This window comes from Apostichopus japonicus, chromosome 15 (assembly GCF_037975245.1).
Source record: "Apostichopus japonicus isolate 1M-3 chromosome 15, ASM3797524v1, whole genome shotgun sequence".
In the NCBI taxonomy this organism is placed as follows: domain Eukaryota; kingdom Metazoa; phylum Echinodermata; class Holothuroidea; order Aspidochirotida; family Stichopodidae; genus Apostichopus; species Apostichopus japonicus.
The window spans coordinates 398,943-418,372 of NC_092575.1; the positions used below are offsets into that span (position 1 = coordinate 398,943).

Below are 19,430 nucleotides of genomic sequence, written 5' to 3' on the forward strand. Positions count from 1 at the left end.
GTTTTCGATCTCGCCTATTTGTTTACGTAGCAACCAGGAGGAGTACCGATACGATAGCACTGTAGCCTTAAAATGTCAACTGTATTCTTTGGCAAGCCGTAATAAGAACCAGTTACAATACATAGTATACTGCCGTTGTATTGTAAATGATATACCGTTCAGCGACTAGGATCTGAAGAACATTGTCTTAACCCACAAACAAACGACAATAAAACTAGTAACATCTCGTGTTATTAGTAAACTGTAAGTTTTACTTAGGCCAATTACAGGGCCTACGCTAGGCTAGTCACTATAGCCTAGGCTAGGCCAGTCACTATAGCCTAGGCTAGGCCTAACTAAAATTGGTTTACTCTTAGGCCTGGCTATTCCTACGACTAGTCGTAACAATTATTTACCAACTTTTCTTACGACAAAGGCAAATTCAAGCGCAGTAAAGTAAATAAAGCAACTGCGCATGTAGTAGGGGTAACCCTAACTTTAACCCTAAACCCCAATCCTAACACTAACCGAAAATTATTGTTACTCCTGGTCGTAAAAAATAGTTCTCCTGTCATAAAAATAGCAACTGCGCATGCGTAGTCGGAAATTATTCTTACGAACGGTCGTAAGAATAGCCACTTTGTTACTTTTACTTTTAGTGTAGCTTTAGTCAGTATTGCCTAGAATGTTACAAGACTAGCTCACAGTATATTCAGCGTTTTTCATAATTTTATGTCATTTACTGGAAATCCTCCTTTTTTATTTCAGCATTTATAATTTTATTGAAGTGCATTTCTGAAAGGAACAACGATGTCTTTTGCTGACATGGCTGTCATGGAGACTTTCCGTCTCCTTGACAAAGTTCGATCTGAAGGACCAAAAGAAAGAGCAGAGAAGCCCAATCCACAGCCTCCACAAAAGTTCAAAGCTGTTCATAGACCAAAACCGCCAAAGTCTCAACCAGTTAAGACTGGTAAGAAATTTCTATTTAATTTTTAATAGCTGTTGTGTTTGTGATGCAATGTTATGTGTATAGTCAGTATTGTGAAGTTCGGAACACTGCGAAGTTCGGACACCCTAAGAAGTACACGATTTCACCATGACAACCTATAGCAACAGCCAATTTCACGAAAAACTACAAAGCTACAGTTATTATCTCTCCAAAATGACCCGTGTGTAAGTAAGTACTTACATATTTATCAATAAAATGACGGAGATCTATGAAGTCTGTTATAATTACTGAAAGAGCAACTGTGCCACCAATTTTATCACCAGCGCCACACTGTGGGTTGGGTGTCCGAACTTTGCAATACTCTAGCAAAGATATACCAGTTCCACAATCACGAAGAATCTTCTTGAAATACAACGTGAAAACAGTTTGCAGGAAAGAAAGTTTGGCCGTGTATTGTAATATAACACAATTCTCCCACCATATCAAGTATATTTTCAGGTGATTTAGACCAGAAGATATAGTTTTGGGGTGTTTTAAGGCTTAAGTGTCCGAACTTCGAAGTGTCCATGCTATATGTTGTAGAATGGTATCCAGTAACTTAATAATAATAATAATATGTAAACGTAAGTGGACCTTAAGTTTTCATTCTAGCAGGATCTTCTTCGGAGTTTAAATGACATTTACAGAAACTACAAGGGACAAAATACAAGCACAGATTACAGGTAGGTTAATGAGCAGGATGAACACCTAAGAGATTGATGTAAGAGGATTTCCTGAGCTTCTGAAACAAACAAAAATGGTGAGACATGGTGAAAACAGCGGGATGAGTAAATGGCAGAAAGAAAATGGAAAACTCAGACACAAAATACAATTACAAATACAAAGTGAATGGAGGATCACCCAAAGGGAGACAGTAACAGAGCAGCTGAAAGTCAAAATAAAACAAAAACTGTTAGCAAACTGCTAACACTTTATTTTGCTCACAGTTTTCAGGAACATGGGGGAAATAATTCACCAAAGTTGCATTCGATAAAGTGTTTACAATTTGTTTAATGAACACTGCAACTGCAGTGTCTACCAGTGCAGCTACGTAATACAGAACAGTTAGGGGACATGCAATGTTATCAATCACCACGATATATTTCTTTTGGAACTAGCACTGTATGTGTAAAAGTACTGTAATTGTGCTTTGCCAAACATATTTTATATACATTTCTCTTTGTTAGCATCAAGATAGCTGAAATAGAACTTATTGCTGTCTTTTGTTTTCAGACCCCCTAAGTATTTTGGACCCGGGAAGGAAAAAATTGACAACAGTTGAATCCCAGAGAGTCCTTGCAGTTCTGGATGAAAGCATCAAGAAAACTGAAATTGTTAGCCTTTTGCCTTATGCTATTCAGAATGTGAACAAATATAGCAGTATGTTAAGTGATGATCTCCAGACAGCTTTACATGAACATGGTAACCTACAAAACAATCTGCAAGACACTTTTATGAAGTTGAAGGAACACAGAGAGGCCAAGGCAATAGCAGAAGAAGAGCTAGCAAGACAGGCAGAGGACGAAGATAGTCAAATGGGATCCGAGGAAGGAAGTCCGAGAGAAAGCATTAAATCAAAGGAAGAACAAATGCAAAGTGAGGTTGATGAAATCGATGAAATCGAAAATAATTTAGTGAAAATGATTACAGCTCAGGAGTATCAAGTAACATTTTCTTGCAAGAATCTCCTTAGAATGTTTGGCCCTAGCCCAGCCCTGGTGAACTCTCTGAGGTCTGAGGTGAAAGAACGTGATGAGAGAGCATCTCAGATGATACTTTACTTGAAGGATCTCAAAGGGTTTATCTTGGAGAGGTTACTAACAACTCCTCTTGAAGAGAAAGAAAAGATGGAATACCTGCAGGAGATATCCGTTAGAGAAAAGAAAAACCGTGAAGTTATGGAGAAACTATCCACAGAACTAGAAGGTGAATTAGCAGAAAAAGACACAGAAGTGAGTATTCAAAGCACCTGCTGGTATTGTTTTACACAAACGTTGAAGGGAAATAAAGTTACTGCAAACCTTGTTTCTTTATTTAATCATACTCTCAGACTTGCACCAGGGATGATGGAATTTGTGGTAAACGTCAAAGGTTTACAACTTAAAATGGATATAAATTGGAGGGATAGGACATTGTCTGCATTGGATTAGACAAAGTCTCCACCCTTTGGAAAACAAACGGTTGTAACTGATTGAGATTGAGAGTTTCATGAAGAGGCTATCCAATTGCTGTACTTGGAAAATATTAAATGGCTTGGGCAAAATAATGTATCTCTAGAGTTACAATTCTTAGAGAAAATGAAATAGATGTTGTCCCTTTGAGGTTCTGAGTGATCTGCTGAAAAATGAGAAGACTAAACTGTACACTGCAGTTGGCAATGAGTTAGACAGAGTAAACATGTTGACTCAGAGATGGTGTATTGAAACATTGTGAACGGGAGGATAAAACTGCCCACTGAAGTTAGCAATGAGTTAGCCAGAGTAAACATGTTGACTCTGGTGTATTGAAACATTGTGAAGGGGAAGACAAAACTGCCTACTGAAGTAAGCAATGAGTTGGCCAGAGTAAACATGTTAACTCAGAGATGGTGTATTGAAACATTGTGAAGGGGAGGACAAAACTGCACATTGAAATAAGCAATGAGTTAGCCAGAGTAAACATGTTGACTCAGAGATGGTGTATTGAAACATTGGGAAGGGGAGGACAAAACTGCACAATGAAGTAAGCAATGAGTTAGCCAGAGTAAACATGTTGCAATTTTTTGGCAGGTCTTTTAGAATTCATGAAAAATTTGTTTATATATCCAACTGTTTGACCTTCAAGACTGTGGAACTGCATCATTATCTTTCTATTTTGAAGGCCAGTCAGGAAGTTTGTTTCCATAGCATAACATGTGTATCTCTTTATTTCTCTCTATAAGCATGTTACTGTAAAGTATTCATTCCTTACACCTACTTAACTTTCCTTGTTGTAAGGTATCTTTTGACTATATGTAAATTATTTGGTAGATATCAAAGAGAAATGACGAGATAAGAAGACTGAAAGGAGACCGCCATCAACTGGAAAAGTTCTCCGAGGAACACATCAGAAGAACCAGGCTGGAAGCAGACAAATCACAGCAAGCAGACTTAAAGAACTCCGAGGGAAAACAGACCACTCTACAAGGAGAGGTGCAAAAACTAAGAAACAAGCTCGCAGCAATGACAGCAGAACACAGAGAGAGTGAACTGACTTTGAGAAAGGTATTTCATGTAACATCTTAATTTATGACATATGGTTACAGGAGCGGGTTGGTGGTATCAATGTGAGCCTTCCTCATACTTCTTCCTGAGGTTCAAGAAAATGACTTAAATGACAAATGAATTTACAACATTACAACTGATAGGATGATCTGAATAGGCAGTACTGTCTTGAAAACAATACTTTAACAAGCTTACTGTTGGTACCATATCAGTAGGAGGAGGCTGCAGCATCTTGCAGCCAAGCTGCATAGGAAATTACCTTATGTGCTCCTGTAGTGTCACTAAATATCTCTGATCTCAGAGATTTGAGAATATGATGCAAGACATACAGTATCACTGTCAGATTACTTGTTTTTGCTATCAGCCAAAGCTTGGAGTGGAAGTATCTGGGATGGGGAAGGTAGGGGGTGTAGAACTTGCCCTAGGTTGACACAAAGTCTGTTATAACATTGTGTGTACTGCTCAGGCAAACTACATTTACCCTTACCAGATTGTATGCTATGGCTAAAGCATTTGCATAATTCAAAAGTAATGTGAAATGTAAAATATAACGCAGTGTCATAATAATTCTGTGTAATGTAATGCTACTATTACATTTTGAATCTATCAAACATACTACACACCTATACTGTGCTAAAGCCTATATTTCATTTAATATGTACCGATTAAATAGGGAACATAGCCAAATCTAGTCTGTGCCAGGCGCAGCCACAACTGCACAATGACCCCTTTACACTTTGTGCACACACCATAAAATGAGCTCCCTAGCCCTGCAGAAGTCCTATGCAGAATGGGAGGAGCTTAAAGATATGCATGACTAACTCTCCGAAGCAACTTGGACGATCCTGGCACCAACGTTGCTACATTCTTTTGTTCTGCAGACAATACACTTTATCGTGGCAAAAGTGTGCCGATCTTTTGTATAGTTTATCTTTGCTCAAACGGTTACCTTTCCAGTGTTTAAACACAGACTAATAATGAGAAAATTGTTTGTTTTGTGTCATTTCGATCTTCTTATCATGTTATTTTCATGTTCACATGTAAATTATACTGATCCCGAACGAACTTCCACCCCAGTCGCACTCACAAAGAAAACAAAAAGGAAAGAAGAAGGAATAGAAAATATGCCTACATTTGCAAAATGTTATGTTCTGTTATTTAACAGAGCCAAACTAAGCATCCAGCAATTAAGCTAAGAGAGAACCAGCAGAGAGGAAGCAAAATAAATATAAGACTTGAGATCAGTACAAGACGCTCAGCATATCAGCAATGATTCAAGCCACTCATAACAAACCTCAGGCAAATGAAAACTGCATATCAGGAAAACCCCAGTGAAATTTGCCACTACTACTGGTGATGTTTACTCTTTGCTCATAAAAAGGTGGCTGCATTTCTGTGAAGTCTAGAGACCCTAATAACTAAGCTTAACAAAAAAAAATACATTTTCAGCCATGTTTGGCTGTAGCAGCAATTAAACGCTGTAAATATGGAAATCATTAATCAAATGAAGTGAGTTTTGGCTTACCGTGTTGTTGTTGTTCATGTCCTTGGTTTGCCCGCACGATGCTCCGAACTAACGCCATTTTAACATGTACTGTGTCAGAGCCTCATTCTACAATACTAAATAGTCCATACATAGTCATACACAGAAGCTGTTGTTTGATGCTATGCATGACTTGGTTTTATTATTTATATAAGTCATAAAAAAAATTTCCAACTTTAAGAAGGAAGTAATGCACTAGGAATATGGGAGTCTATTTGTTGTAGAAACTAGGGTCAAGCAATAGTTTACCATGCCTGAAATGCTTGTGTATCTAAGACAAGTTTTTGAACCATTTCAATTAAATTGAAGTTCATTTTGTGTTTTTTGTTTTTCAGAGGAAATATAAAATTGAAACTGAAGTAGAGAACTGGATTCAGAAGTATGACCAGGATATGGGTGAAAGACAGGTTAGAGATTAGCAATTTAAAGTATCACCTCTACAGTTTGGTGTGCCGCAAAAATGTCTTCAAATTTCATGGATAACAAGAAATATGGACCTTCCTTTAGGTACAGACCCTCTACACTATCCCTAGACATAGAGATGTGTTAAATCACTAAATATGAACTGGTTTCTATGCCCCTGAGAATGATAGTAAAATGCAAGTTTAAGGAAGTCACTGTTGATACTGCATGTTTGTTGGCAAACTAATAAATAGAAAATTGAGAACCTGGGATATAGATTGTCAGGTCAACTTTGGTCAAATAGTTTGAATGTCATGATTTGTGCCTTGGCCTAGCCTAGCCTTATGTCATGATTTGTGCCTTGGCCTAGCCTAGCCTGTTGTGTGTATAAGTATGAGATATAACCTTGCTATTATTATGAACTGCTCTTAGGCAAACGATTGGCTGATTGTATGTCTTTGGACACAATTCAAATGTTTTTGGACTTTGTGAAGAATATTAAGTAGATTTACCCAACCAGTTAGTTACAGTACCACATACCTGAATCTAAAGAAAAAAAGAAAGACAATTAAATGATACGTTGGTTTTTTGTTCAGCAACTCTTGCAAATATGTGAATCTTCATCCAGTAAACTTGATGCTATGTCAGAGACTCTCATTACCATAGGATATATAAGAATCTCCTTATTATTTTCCCTGATCCCTTTAATTGAACCAAGTACCTTTGGCTGTACCCACTCCTCCCCACCTCTTGTAAAGCATGTGCACAATGTGTATTGTGGATAGAAGCAAAAGATGAAATAGAAGTACCGATTATTTTCTCAGGAAGAGTATGAGGACCTGGACAGCATTTACACCGAAGAAAAGGCTCAGTTGAACGAGCTGGAGGAACGATTTAAGACCCTAGAGGCAGAGTATACCACCATCGTGGAGGAGAGGAAGATAGCCCAGGAGAAACGGGAGCAACAGCAGAGGGAGCTAGCAGCGATGATCAAAGCTGCCACGATTGTACAATCCTTCTGGAGGTCCTACAAATGTAGGAAAATGTTGAAGGCTAAGAACAAGAAAAAGGGAAAGAAGGGAAAGAAAGGCAAAAAGAAGTGAAGATTTGTTGAGAAAATAAAGAAAATAAATATTTCATTTCCCCTAAAAATAATACTCTTAAAGACTTGTTATTCAGAAGTGTTGTTTAAAAATGTTATGATGTAGGTAATTTTAATGAGTCTGAATAGGAGGTTCAGAGAGATAGTAAATTGTTGGTCAGAACTGGATATGATTCCTGGTTACACAGTGTGCGAGGTAATTTAACTTTAGATAGCAACCTAGCAAAAATGGCTATGTTGGGATAACCACCAAATTAAGGCTTGATCGCTCAGTTGGTCAAGCACAGGGTTTTGTAATCCTGTTCTTGCTGGAATGTGTTCTTTTCAAACATATGTATTGCTTTGTTGACTTCAGAAATTCTGCAATTACTTTTTATGAAATCTTAGCCTGGTCAATAAAAACAGGCTTAGGCTTCTAAACCATTCGAGTGACAGTTGTAATTCATTATCTTGTTAGGCTAACTATCAGCCTACCTACACTATTTTAGGTCAAAGGAAGTATTCCAAATCGTTTAGAATTTGAGATAAGATGATGTGTATTCATTTGAATTTGATGAAAAGTTATCATCAATTCCATCCAATTTTTTCAAAGGTGTCATCCTGACCCTTCTGTCAATATACTAGTTTAAATCTAACTTTAAAAACACACAAGATTGATGTATTTTTAAAGTATTTTTTTTATAGTACTTGCAGCAATAGCAACCTGTAGTATATATCTCATTGTAAGTGATTCCCTCCAGCCCTCCAGCTACCCTGTTTCTATGCCTTGTATGATCCAGCCATATACTTTTAATCTTCTATTACATTTCAAGAATTGTCCATCAAATTTAGTTTATACATTGGCAACTTGGAACTTTAGCAGGTGAAACAAATTTCAACAAATTGTATCAAAATATGGTATTCATGGGTTGTTATTCTTCCAACTATTTGCATACATTGAGGAGTTTCCAATTGCCAAATATACATAAAAATATACATTCCACAAATTTACAATCAGCTTGATTGACTGAAAGTTGGTTCTTTATTTGCACTTCATATGATCCTATATTTTAAGACCTACATTCTAGTTCTGGACCTACCACCTTAAATCTGGACCTACCCCCACCCCAGTTCTGGACCTACCACCTTAAATCTGGACCTACCCCCACCCCAGTTCTGGACCTACCACCTTAAATCTGGACCTACCCCCACCCCAGTTTTGGACCCACTCATGACCAGGTATGATGATATCATCATATGTGAAGTGTGTTACATAAAGGTAGTGTTACAATCTATCCAGCTAAGAAATTCCTCATCTTGTTTATTTTTATGATATGAATAATTCTGTAAATACTATAATTGATAACAATGGCAACAACTGAATTGTGGTTTGTGTACCACTAAAACCCACTTTATATCTGTTCTTGTGTTATCCTTAGCATCAGCTTTTTTCTTTCTTATGAAACCCTACAATGGTATAATTTGGCAAATATCTAAACTAAATTATACTAAATGAGACAGTTAGTGTGGAATGTATGAGTGTCAGACTCAAGGCCAGAACATTTTCTGCTCTGTTTTCAGCCACCCCCAACCCTCCAATTACCCATCCCTACCCAAGAATGACAGGTGTGATTTTTGTTTTACCATAATTTTCTTACAGCTTAGTTATGTAAGGGTGATTACGGACGGTAAGCAACGCCTTTCTCTGTCCAGATGTCATACTGTCCAAAGAATCTCGTTATAATTCAACAAATGATTTGAAGATATCAATAATTAAACAAACATAACACTTCTGCTCAAATGCGATGTAGCGCCCTCTGTTTCACCCAATTAGCCTACCTACAGTTGAAATGTGTCTTGCTGTCGCGTCTCACCGAGTCCGTAAGATAAACTTTGATCAACCACTTCCCACCAGACCTGACGGTGTGTGATGCTGTGTATGTTATACATAACAAAAGACGTAATTGAGAAACAAATGAGAAACGAGAACCAAGTTAGGCCTATAATAATGCTTTGCCTTATGCGACAACTACGGCAAGCATACACAAGGCATTATGTCGCAATTGCATTGTGCCTCACATATTCGAAATCATTTCAAATTATTCCGCCATTTGCGAAACTGGTCTTCGAAGATACGAAAAAGTGTCAAAATTGCTTATATCTCTTAATTCATTTGAAGATATCAACAATTCAGTAAATTGCTGATATTTATATTAAGATATGGACTGATTTGTGATATCAACAAATGGTTTGATGATACCTATCACTAAATTGCAGTTATCGCAAGGCCTAATATGTTTGATGGTATCAGCAATTCCAGATGAAAGCAATAAATTAAGTTATCAGGAAACAAGTAATTAGTTAAATGGGTTCTCCATACGGAAGTAGAGAGTTGGGCAACCATGTGGTTTATAGGGTACAAAGTATGAATATGGGATGCAAGGGTGTGGTGACAAATTATATTCTCGTTTAACAATGACACAAACACATAAACAAGCGTTGTGAATATGGTAATAATCTGCAGTTGCTACCGTATACAACTGAGCTTGTAGTTGTATGTGTTTCTGTTCAGGATGTGTGCAAACTTAAACAAACCAGAAAACAAATAAAAACCAAAGGAAGAAAATACAACCAGAGAAGAAGTATCTCTCGTCTTTGAACTGAAAATAATCCGGTTGAAGATAAAAAATAAAATAATATTGAGATAAAAAAATCATAAAATAAACTTATGATAATATATAATTTGCCTTTCTCCCTGAGAAACAAAAGCATCATCACGGCACCTGTTTCCTTTTTTCGCATTAAAGTTTGTAGTAATAACTCGGACACTGTAATCCCAAGGTGTGAAGTTAAAACGTCTGATGGTGTCGGAGTAATCAAAATCTTTTGTTCAGTGACATATTGACGCCACACGGTCGATTTATATGCCAAAATATTCGCTTCATGTGACTGTTACCTCCCCGAACACTCATTTCTAGGTTTGCCTTACATCGTGTTCAGAATTGCTGAGAGATTTGCTGGCAAGTTGTCCACGAAGAGTAAAAGAACGAAATTGCCTCGGGCTTCAATGGAGACAATTTTCATTTATTTTCATTTCATACTTGTTCGTAATTCCGCCCATTCTCTAATTTGAAACCTGTCAGCACCTTCTAACTTTACTCAAATTTTGTCTGCTGTAGTCTACTCAATATTTCTAACGATGTTCTTTCTTGTAGCAATGAATTTGACTCTTAGAGGAATTTGGAAATTTGAAGTTATCTTTACAGGTCTGGCCACAATTATCCAACGTTGGTTCTTCTTCGCCATGATGCAAGGAAGGGGTGGGGGAGGGGAGGGGAAGGGTCTTTGTTGGGTATTTGATGTTTTCATTTTAAACAACATAATTAAGATGAAGCTGAAACCAAGAATAATCTTACAGTTCATTTCAAACGATGTAAAACATTGCCGTTCTTTCTTTCATAACACGTGTGTCATCAAGCCTATAAATACTTTAAACACTGTTGTTTCGCTAGAGAGGCGAGAAAGAAGGATTTTAATCCGTTCATTGTACATTGTTCCTGCTGATTAACAGCGTCAAGTGTCTTGTTTGATGTTTTTCATAGCTTTCTTAATAATTACTCTTTAACTCTTATGACTTTCACATAAACATATGTCAGAGTCATATACCGAAAAGTAACGCAAATGTTTCCAAAGAAATAAACAAAGAACTTGATTATTATTATTTTATCTTCAGAATACAAAGATGGTACCGATTAAGTATAAATGCTGTAATCAGTTGGCATCAGTAATCGGTGTTTGAAAAAAACTGATCTTTACCCCTGCAAGGGATTATGCATACACAAAGGTTAGGTTCAACCAAATTGCATTGTTTATTACTCGACGGTGAAATTAATATATATTTAAAGGGCAAGTAAAATATTGAATTTTGATTGTTTCTCGTCTCGCCGGCTTACTTTGAACTTATTTATGTTTATTCCTATTGTCTGGTATAGGAAAGACATTATGCTCTGGATGTTGAATTGAAGTAAATAGATCGATAAACAACTATATAGAGGAAAAAATAATAAACGGCGTTTGATTTAACTTGATTCTCTATAGTGGAACTTGCGGTATAGATGAAAGGACCATCATCCAACCTACAGAGAAACGTTATCAATATATTCTGATTTGAACGACATGTTTCTATGCGTTGAGTGTTTTATTGTACTTAAGTAGGCCATCGTTACAATCATGACCTCATTATGGTGACATTTATCTATGTATTTAGCTTAAAATTTATTTATAGTTTTAAAGAAAAATAAACCACTGTGTATTTGCATCAACGCCTCGAACAATTCTGTTTCGCATATGGGCCGTTCTTGGTTCAGACCTGGTTTTTGACACATCTGTTGATGGGTTGTTGGGGACCACCTCGCTCCAGATATATCATCACTTAAATATACAATGATGTCATTGTTGTTTTATAGTCAGGGGGTATGGGGGTGGATACATCGGGGAGGGGTAATCGGATGGTAAGGTGAACCCCTATATAACTTTTCCCCTTTATCCCATCTGGCTATATACGAGAGGTAATTCGTCTCCTGGACACCTACCAGGGCCACACCCCTTAAAACACCTGCAATCCCATTGAATAACAATGTATCCCCTCTCACTATCAGAAATACCCCCCTTCACAGAATCACCACTATATAAACTAATATGGCAAGGATACACAAAACGAACAACTCCCCCAAATAGTAAATATCACGCACCTTGTTCAGGATTGTTACACAAGACAGAAGACTTGAGCAACTCTTAAATTCACATCATGTAGAACTTGCTTCCTTAACCATTTTCATTATTTTGTTTTGGAAAGAGTTGCTGGTAAATTCCAACTTATACTTTTACCACGAACATGCTGAGAAGAGAACACAAGAACGACGTGGTGAGACAATGGCGTCACATATTAAACGAACTAGCAGGCTGGTCAAATAACTTTATTTGCAGCATACTTGGATTAAGATGAGAGGCAGAGAGGGTGCGAGGGGGTGAGGGTGCATGAATGGGTCATTTATCACAAGCTAAGTCTACATAGATGAAAGTAAGAATGGTTGTTGTTTTTCTCAATGACAGGAATACTTCTTTGCAGTGGCGGAGCGTCCATACAGTCAGGGGGCGGATGCCCCCCCCCCCCCTGACGGACTCAAATGGACTGCTGGCGCCCTTTTCAGCTTTTCACCACTTTTTACTTATTCGCGATTATTGACTTTGTTATTGCGCTCTCATCTACCTATTGACATTTGTCACATTTATTGGCGATGACACCTATTTATACTACGTTTATCTGCAAACTAGCAAGGCCCGGAAAGGGTCATTTCCCGCGATCTATAGGGAGTATCTTTACTCAAAAATTTCGGTACGCTCCGCGCCAACCCGTGGTGGCGCTCCGCTTAGATAGTGTCGGAAGCGCCCCTACAGACCATTCTCGCCCCATTGACCAATACCCCTATAGCTCCGCCACTGCTTCTTTGTAATCATAACTACATGAAGGCCCAGTAATGGTTGGTTTCCTTGTTTCAGTACAGAACAACGAGGTGCACTGTTGTATGGTTAAGTCTAAGCATGTTGTTGATTTGTCAATTATAATATTCTACCCTAAGTTTCTGAGATGTTTAAGACACTGTCATTTGCTCTTTCTGAATCAAACTCGACAGAAAATCCTTTCTTTGGCTTTGTGGAAATATTATAAAATGATGATCTTATAGTTTCTCGAAAACTATAGCATGTACGTGAAGGTCAAGTAATGTGTTGACAATTCAACTGAATGCCCATGACCTTTTGCAAGTTTTAAAAGCATGTCAGCCAATGAGATTAGTTGGCAGGATTTAATTTAAGCCAGTGGCTTTCATCAATTCCCCCCTTCTATTACAAGGGTGATGACAAATATGAGGTAAATCTCCAGGGATCGTTTTAACTAAAATTCGTCTTGAATATCAAACAATTTGTCAACAAGACTCTTAAAGAGCATTTTAAAATGTTTCCTATCCTGTCATCACTTTACCGTCCGCAAAGCCTGAATGAATTAAAATCATCTCGAAATTCATTAAAATAAATCATAAATCTAAATTTCGACTAAGTACGAAGTAAGAATGGCTTTCTAATATATGGTTATGTTGACGTCAAACTATAACAACACTACAATTTTACAGACTTTTCAGATGACCTGAAATGGCATATAAGGAATCAGAAGCGATAGGGTAAAAAAGATGATATCGATTCCTCTTAGCATTGCACTGCATTGAGAGTGAAATGGGGTAATAGTGGCCATGATAACGAAAATATAGCGAGGGGTTATCGAGGATGGCGGGTATGAGAGGGGTGAATCCTCCCCCCCCCCCACCCCAAATAGGTTTGCAATTATGTTTTAAAAGTCGCTCATGAATGAAACAACGAGACTGTAAAAGTCACCCATTTACTTTCCTCCGCCCCACAGCCCCCGCCCCCTCCCCGCCCCCGCCTCCGCCCCCACCTCAGCCGATTCACCGTACAGATATTACCGCATGCAGTACCACAATAAAAACTGGATCGTGCTATAAATCGGTAGCATGTGCTATTTAGGATTACAGTGAAAACTGAGGATATGTGTAATTCCAACAAATCCCAACAACTGGATTTGTTGCGATTTACACATAGCCTATCCTCAGTTGTTACTGTAATCCTTATAGGACATGCTACCGATTTATAGCACGATCCAGTTTTTACTTTGGTACAAAACTGTAAGATTTACAGTATATTATAACTGTCTTCTCTGTGTGAATCGGGTGCCCTCCCCACCCAGAGAAAAACATGCTAGAACTCAAAGTATCATTACTAATGTTTAACTTTCAATAATAATTAAAACATAAAACATCTCCCCCAACCCCCCCCCCCCCCGTCCCCCTTCAAGCATATAATTGTATCCATCTTTTCAATAGATTAATTGTAAAATCAGAAAATCCAGGAGAGTAGTTTTGACATCTTTAAGCAATTTCAGGCAATACTGACGGTCTTGTTATAGCTCGATGTAATAACACTGGTTCCTCATCTATGTTGGTACTTGGCCGAGTTATCAACACTCATCCTGAGAACTGAATCACAAATACATAACTTTAGCTGAAGACAGAGCCTCCTCGAACTGAACAAACCTTGCTCTCGATTTAATGACAGACATCGAACACAGGCAAACTAAATACTCTTTTCTTGTCTCTACCAGCCAGCATTTCGTCAAGTATCTACATTGCCTATGTATTTCCATGAAATGTTTTGAATTCATTTGTAGATTATCTCTCAAGTTATCTTAACAGTTTGTAAAGGGATAGCTTATCTTAGGGTCCAAGTTGAGCGGCATTGGGGATGATGAGGCATTACATTGTTTAACATGGTTTAAGTTAGGACCAGGGTATCAAATAATGAGACTCTATGGAGGGCAACGTCAGCTCCTTGTTAGACTATACTGTCTTATAGTTGCATTCTGCGCTGGTTTGTCTGTTGTGGTAACATGTACAGATGATGGCGGGGTTTGATTTCGCTTGAAGAAACAGACTTATTGTCTCGAGTCCATTTAAAGAGGATTCGACAATAAGCTACAACTCAGCAACCAGCTGTATCTAAACCTGACTACGATTTATACAATGCTGCTCCTGCATATCATCTAATCACATGACTCGATGTGTGTTCTGATTTCTTTAAGTCTTACAACCGTTTGGTTTCTACAAACTACTGAGTTATTAACCATTTATCCAATGCAGTGAATTTGGTGTCAAATAATAAATGTTTTTTTTTTCATTGACAATCATTGGAGGTAATGTTTAATTTCATAGTTCCTCGTGCGTTTCGAGTAATATTGTGATGTCACACAATACTCATTTATTCAAATGATTTCATATACTGAGAGTGTATTTCTTAATATCACATACCTATTTCGACGGTATTGACTTTAGTTATATCTGTATAGAAACCATACATCAGGATATACCTGTAAAGTATAAATAAATAACAGACGAACACAGAGTTTTTGTGTAACGAGTGGTCATGTTATATCTAGCTATATTTTGAAGATGATAAGAACAGCTCCTTAGTTTCATTACTTCCTTCAGATGGCATTCTGAATTTTTGAAGGTAGGTGCCAATGGATAGGTGTAAGCTTAATCATTGCTACACACGGGCTGTCATGCATGACCTTTTCTGTAATTGTTTCGAAGCAACAATCCAAGGGGCTTGGCGTTAAAGTGAAATGCGTTTTGTTGATTGAAGCCTTTCTCCGCCGTCACTTCAACAACCCCAAATCAAAAGTCATATCGCCTTGCAGTTTACCAGTTGTCAAAAACCGCGCCAAAATAGCCAAACAAAGCTTGCCTGAAATGAAGGTTTGGCTTGGAAATATTTGCAACGGAATCTTCTTTAAGGAGGTCTCGAGGGTTTTTTGTTTTTCTGTCGCTAATGTCACAATGACACTTGAGTAAGCAAAGAACATTCGTGCTTCGTTTGCGGTGATGGAAATTTAGAGAAAGGTGTTTATATCTATCATAGAAGAAAGAGACACCAAGGAGTAGGCTGAAAGGTAGTGTTGACACTTTGGCGTGCCCGACTATTTGTATTAGCCAATTAGGAACTCAATCTTACAATTTCAGTAAAGAAAGTCACATTGACCAAAGCACGCCCTCTCTTTACTTTTTATAGCAGCAAATGACCACAGTGAATGGACAGCACTGCTGACTATTGTATTATATTTCGTGCAACTGGTACGTTCATGTTGACATTTAAATGATTTAATTTGAAATAATTATACGTTTTCTATTATAATACATTTATACATTGACAAGTTTACAAACAATGTAGTATAAGTCATTTGTTAAAACCTGTTCTCTATTATCCGAGAGACAACACATTACAACAACGATAATCCGTCATGAAATAGTAATTGTAACCAGGAACAATATAATTAAAAAAGAGTTTATAGATTAACACCATCAAAGAGCAAACAGTGATCTAAGTTTGTTTTATAAAAGGAGTTTCTTCATCTCATCTTCACGAAGAAAACCATGTCAGGAAAATCATAATTTCTTAAGCCATCTCTGAACCTTCCTGTAAATAATTACAAGATCGACAAAGCAATATAAAGATATTAAGATTAATATGAGAACAATACTGTGTATGATAGCTAAGTATGGGCACTGTCTAATTCTAATCATAAACAAACCCGAATCCTTATACACATTAGCAGGGAGTAGTTTACACGGCGTTTATGTTGTTGTTTGGTCCTATACGTATTGCATGGATGGTCTCTTATTGACCAATCTTATTGACCCCAATGTTGGTCTCTTATTGATAAATTCATGAATGGGGTATAAATGCTCAAGTTATCATAATTTACTACCGTTGTCATGACAACATTGACAATTGTGGCTGTCAGTCTAAAATTAAGAACACGGTATATAAGACTCTGAAATATTGTGTATCTTAAATAGAAAATTGCGAAAACATTTTCATTATTTGTCAATTTCAACATTCGGAATCATCTTCTCTATACTGACAACTTACTGATAACTTCATCATACGATCAATCTACCACAGGCGTTTGCATCAACCCAGTGAGTGGGCGTTTGCAAATTCGCCCAATCTTTACAATGTATCTTAAATGTTGCAACACGACAGACACCATGTTTACCATCATAGCGCCATCTATTCCAACCTTTAGCACCCGTTCTGGAATTATAAATTCACTAACAGAGGCAAACGGAGCAGGAACACGCAACACCACACAATATGATAATGCAGTAATGTTAAAGGAACGGCAAAAAAAAATTAACACCCGCTGCTGACAAGATTGAAAAATATCTGTGAGCCTATGGGTTTGCATATAATTAGAAATCCTTGCTGAAACAACACGTACAATTGTCTTTCCAAGGATTTTGAAATTTGAAATTGGGCGGTATTTGTTAAGCACACTTCCTTGTTCAAATCTGCCTTCTTCAATAGTGATTTTAGTTAGCCAAGTTTTTAGCTTTCAGGTAAGAAGCCTGATGCCAGACTTATTGACAATTCTTGCTATGAGCAGCTCAAACACGTCAACTCTCTGTTTGATAATTGAGGTGGGAACAGGGTCAAGTTCACATGACTCTGTAGGCGACTTCATGAAGATTTTCCTGATTTTTTCATGTTCACTAGCAGGATCAAATGTTGATGATCTATGTGGCAGATATAAGTCAAAATTAGCAGATGGATCCACAAAAGGTAATGGAAATGTTTATTTTCAATCTTCTGAAGAAAACAGTCTGCACATTTTAGGGCAAGATTCACATTTGTGATGAGAGAACTGGAACTCTAGACTTGTGCACAAGATTTGTAACGATACCAATAAGCTTCTCTTGGTCACCACCTGTCTCTCATACCAGAGAGGAATAAGCACTTTATTTTCGCTTGAGTTTTCAATCTACCAATATCAGGAAGCCTCTGATATATTTATATTCTTGTCGATGTATTTCAAGTTCGCCATCTTTTCGCCATTGCGTTCTAGCTGACGACAGACTTTCCTCGCATTTCGAATATCGTCATTGAAACAAGGTGATTCGGTATGAAGTTTAATGATCCGAGCCTTTCGTCGGGCGTGGGTATCCAAAGTGCTAACAAGCGTGGATTCAAACTAAACTCAAAAAGAAATGGAAGTACATGTATAGTAATTGAGGGTAATTTAGGTAATTGTAGTCAAGTTTTTGCCTTCAAAGAGCATCGTGGGGAATATGTTTATTGGTGAGAACGACGCTTGGATATCCAGAGACGAATACTTGGGGCCCTCGTTGCTGAAATATTATATGGTGATGATACAGAAAATGAAAACAATAGTGAGGAGCAACATTTAACCACTGAAAACGTCTAGGTCTTAGAGACGTTGACTTATAATCTAAAGTACTGCACTGAAGATTTGTGCAAATTCTGGGGCACAATAATTTGTACTATTCTGTACAGACTGAATCCTTGTACGAGCCCCAGGTTAACCCTCTTTTCACTCTCTTCAAGACCAGTTTCATGCGCATCATTTCCTACAAATGTAAAGAGAGAAAAGAGTGGAAAGGGACAAAATTAATTTCTGAATGCACAGTCGTTTCTATTATTATTATTATTTTTATTATAATTATTATATATATATATATATATATATATATATATATATATATATATATATATACATATATATATATATATATATATATATATATATATATATATATATATATATATATATATATATATATATATACCGATATCCAAGTTTCGTACCCTATGAAAATACGGTGTTTGATCATACATGGATGAAGCGTCACGTATGGTCAGGGTTACCTTTGACACAGTTATAATATTATCACGACATTACCAAAAACAAATATGACGTTTTTAAGTCAACATAATTGTGGCATATTCAAGAAATGCTCGTCTGGCATCACTGTAAATATTAATGTCAAACAGTTGTTAGTTGTTGCCTGCACATACACGTAAAGGGTTATGATATATTAATAACATCGTGAATATTAAATTCACCCATAATACATATCATATCATACTATATAACATATTATATGTGCTCAGCTCATGTAAACCATGCCGAGAAGTAACCAACTAAGAAACTCATTCGAGAATCAGTACAGAAAACCCAATAGACAGGCACATTCATTCTCAACTATAGGCTAAACATTGAAAGCAAAATGTCAACGAATGCAAATCAAGTTCCAGTTGTGAATTAAAACTACATGATTTACATACAATCTATGCATGTATGTATCTGTAAGAGAGTGTTACGGCGATTTGATCAGGGCGGTCCATGAATTAATCATTATCTTTGCGTGGCATTTCTGCCCCTGTTTTGGTATACCTGTAAACAATGCCATGTTACTTCCATTGACGTTGCCGAACAAACATAGCCATGGTCCCAGGGGGAAGGAGGGGTGCATGTGTTGGAAATATACAGGAATGAGTTTTCATGGAAGTCCAGGGAGCCGCTACTCTAACAGACGATGGATATGGCCGGAACGGGGTGGCGGGTATTGTACGTATTAGCTATTTAGTTGCTTGTAGGCCTTTCAAGAAATATAGTTTAGGAATGATGAACGTAATTTGTTGCCACTGTGCTCCCTAGAACTCGTTGCTAAGCACCCAACGTAAACAACTAGGGACGCGAAA

General features: G+C 37.3%; 2 protein-coding genes and 1 long non-coding RNA gene across 5 annotated transcripts in view; 1 reads left to right on the forward strand and 2 right to left on the reverse strand.

Moving 5' to 3' along the window:
* The window catches only part of LOC139980943 (two pore calcium channel protein 1-like), a 35,009-nt gene extending 29,121 nt beyond the window's left edge, over positions 1 to 5,888 (reverse strand). For both annotated transcript variants that reach the window (XM_071993001.1, XM_071993000.1), the window contains exon 1: positions 5,738 to 5,888. In XM_071993001.1, coding sequence (XP_071849102.1) covers positions 5,738 to 5,795 — 58 coding nt within the window. In that variant the 5' untranslated portion in view covers positions 5,796 to 5,888. The remainder of the gene's footprint in view (positions 1 to 5,737) is intronic.
* Positions 63 to 8,649, forward strand: LOC139980944 (dynein regulatory complex protein 10-like). Of its 2 annotated transcripts, none has more exons than XM_071993005.1 (6): positions 63 to 217; positions 748 to 952; positions 2,204 to 2,922; positions 3,979 to 4,212; positions 6,091 to 6,162; positions 6,982 to 8,649. In XM_071993005.1, the coding sequence occupies exons 2-6, from the start codon at positions 790 to 792 to the stop codon at positions 7,258 to 7,260; spliced, it is 1,467 nt and encodes a 488-aa protein (XP_071849106.1). In that variant the 5' UTR covers positions 63 to 217; positions 748 to 789; the 3' UTR covers positions 7,261 to 8,649. The 2 variants fall into 2 exon arrangements, with proteins under 2 accessions (XP_071849106.1, XP_071849105.1); XM_071993004.1 differs by having other exon boundaries at positions 64 to 243.
* Positions 8,650 to 15,817: 7,168 nt separating this feature from the next.
* The window catches only part of LOC139981021 (uncharacterized), a 45,294-nt gene continuing 41,681 nt past the window's right edge, over positions 15,818 to 19,430 (reverse strand). The window contains exon 3 of the long non-coding RNA XR_011797764.1: positions 15,818 to 18,295. This is a non-coding gene — a long non-coding RNA (uncharacterized lncRNA). The remainder of the gene's footprint in view (positions 18,296 to 19,430) is intronic.

Coding starts and splice junctions, on each gene's coding strand:
- LOC139980944 (XM_071993005.1), top strand. CDS start 790: ATGTCTTTTGCTGACATGGCTGTCATGGAGACTTTCCGTCTCCTTGAC. Junction 4,213..6,090: donor GTGAACTGACTTTGAGAAAG/GTATTTCATGTA, acceptor TTTGTTTTTCAG/AGGAAATATAAAATTGAAAC. Junction 6,163..6,981: donor AGGATATGGGTGAAAGACAG/GTTAGAGATTAG, acceptor TTATTTTCTCAG/GAAGAGTATGAGGACCTGGA.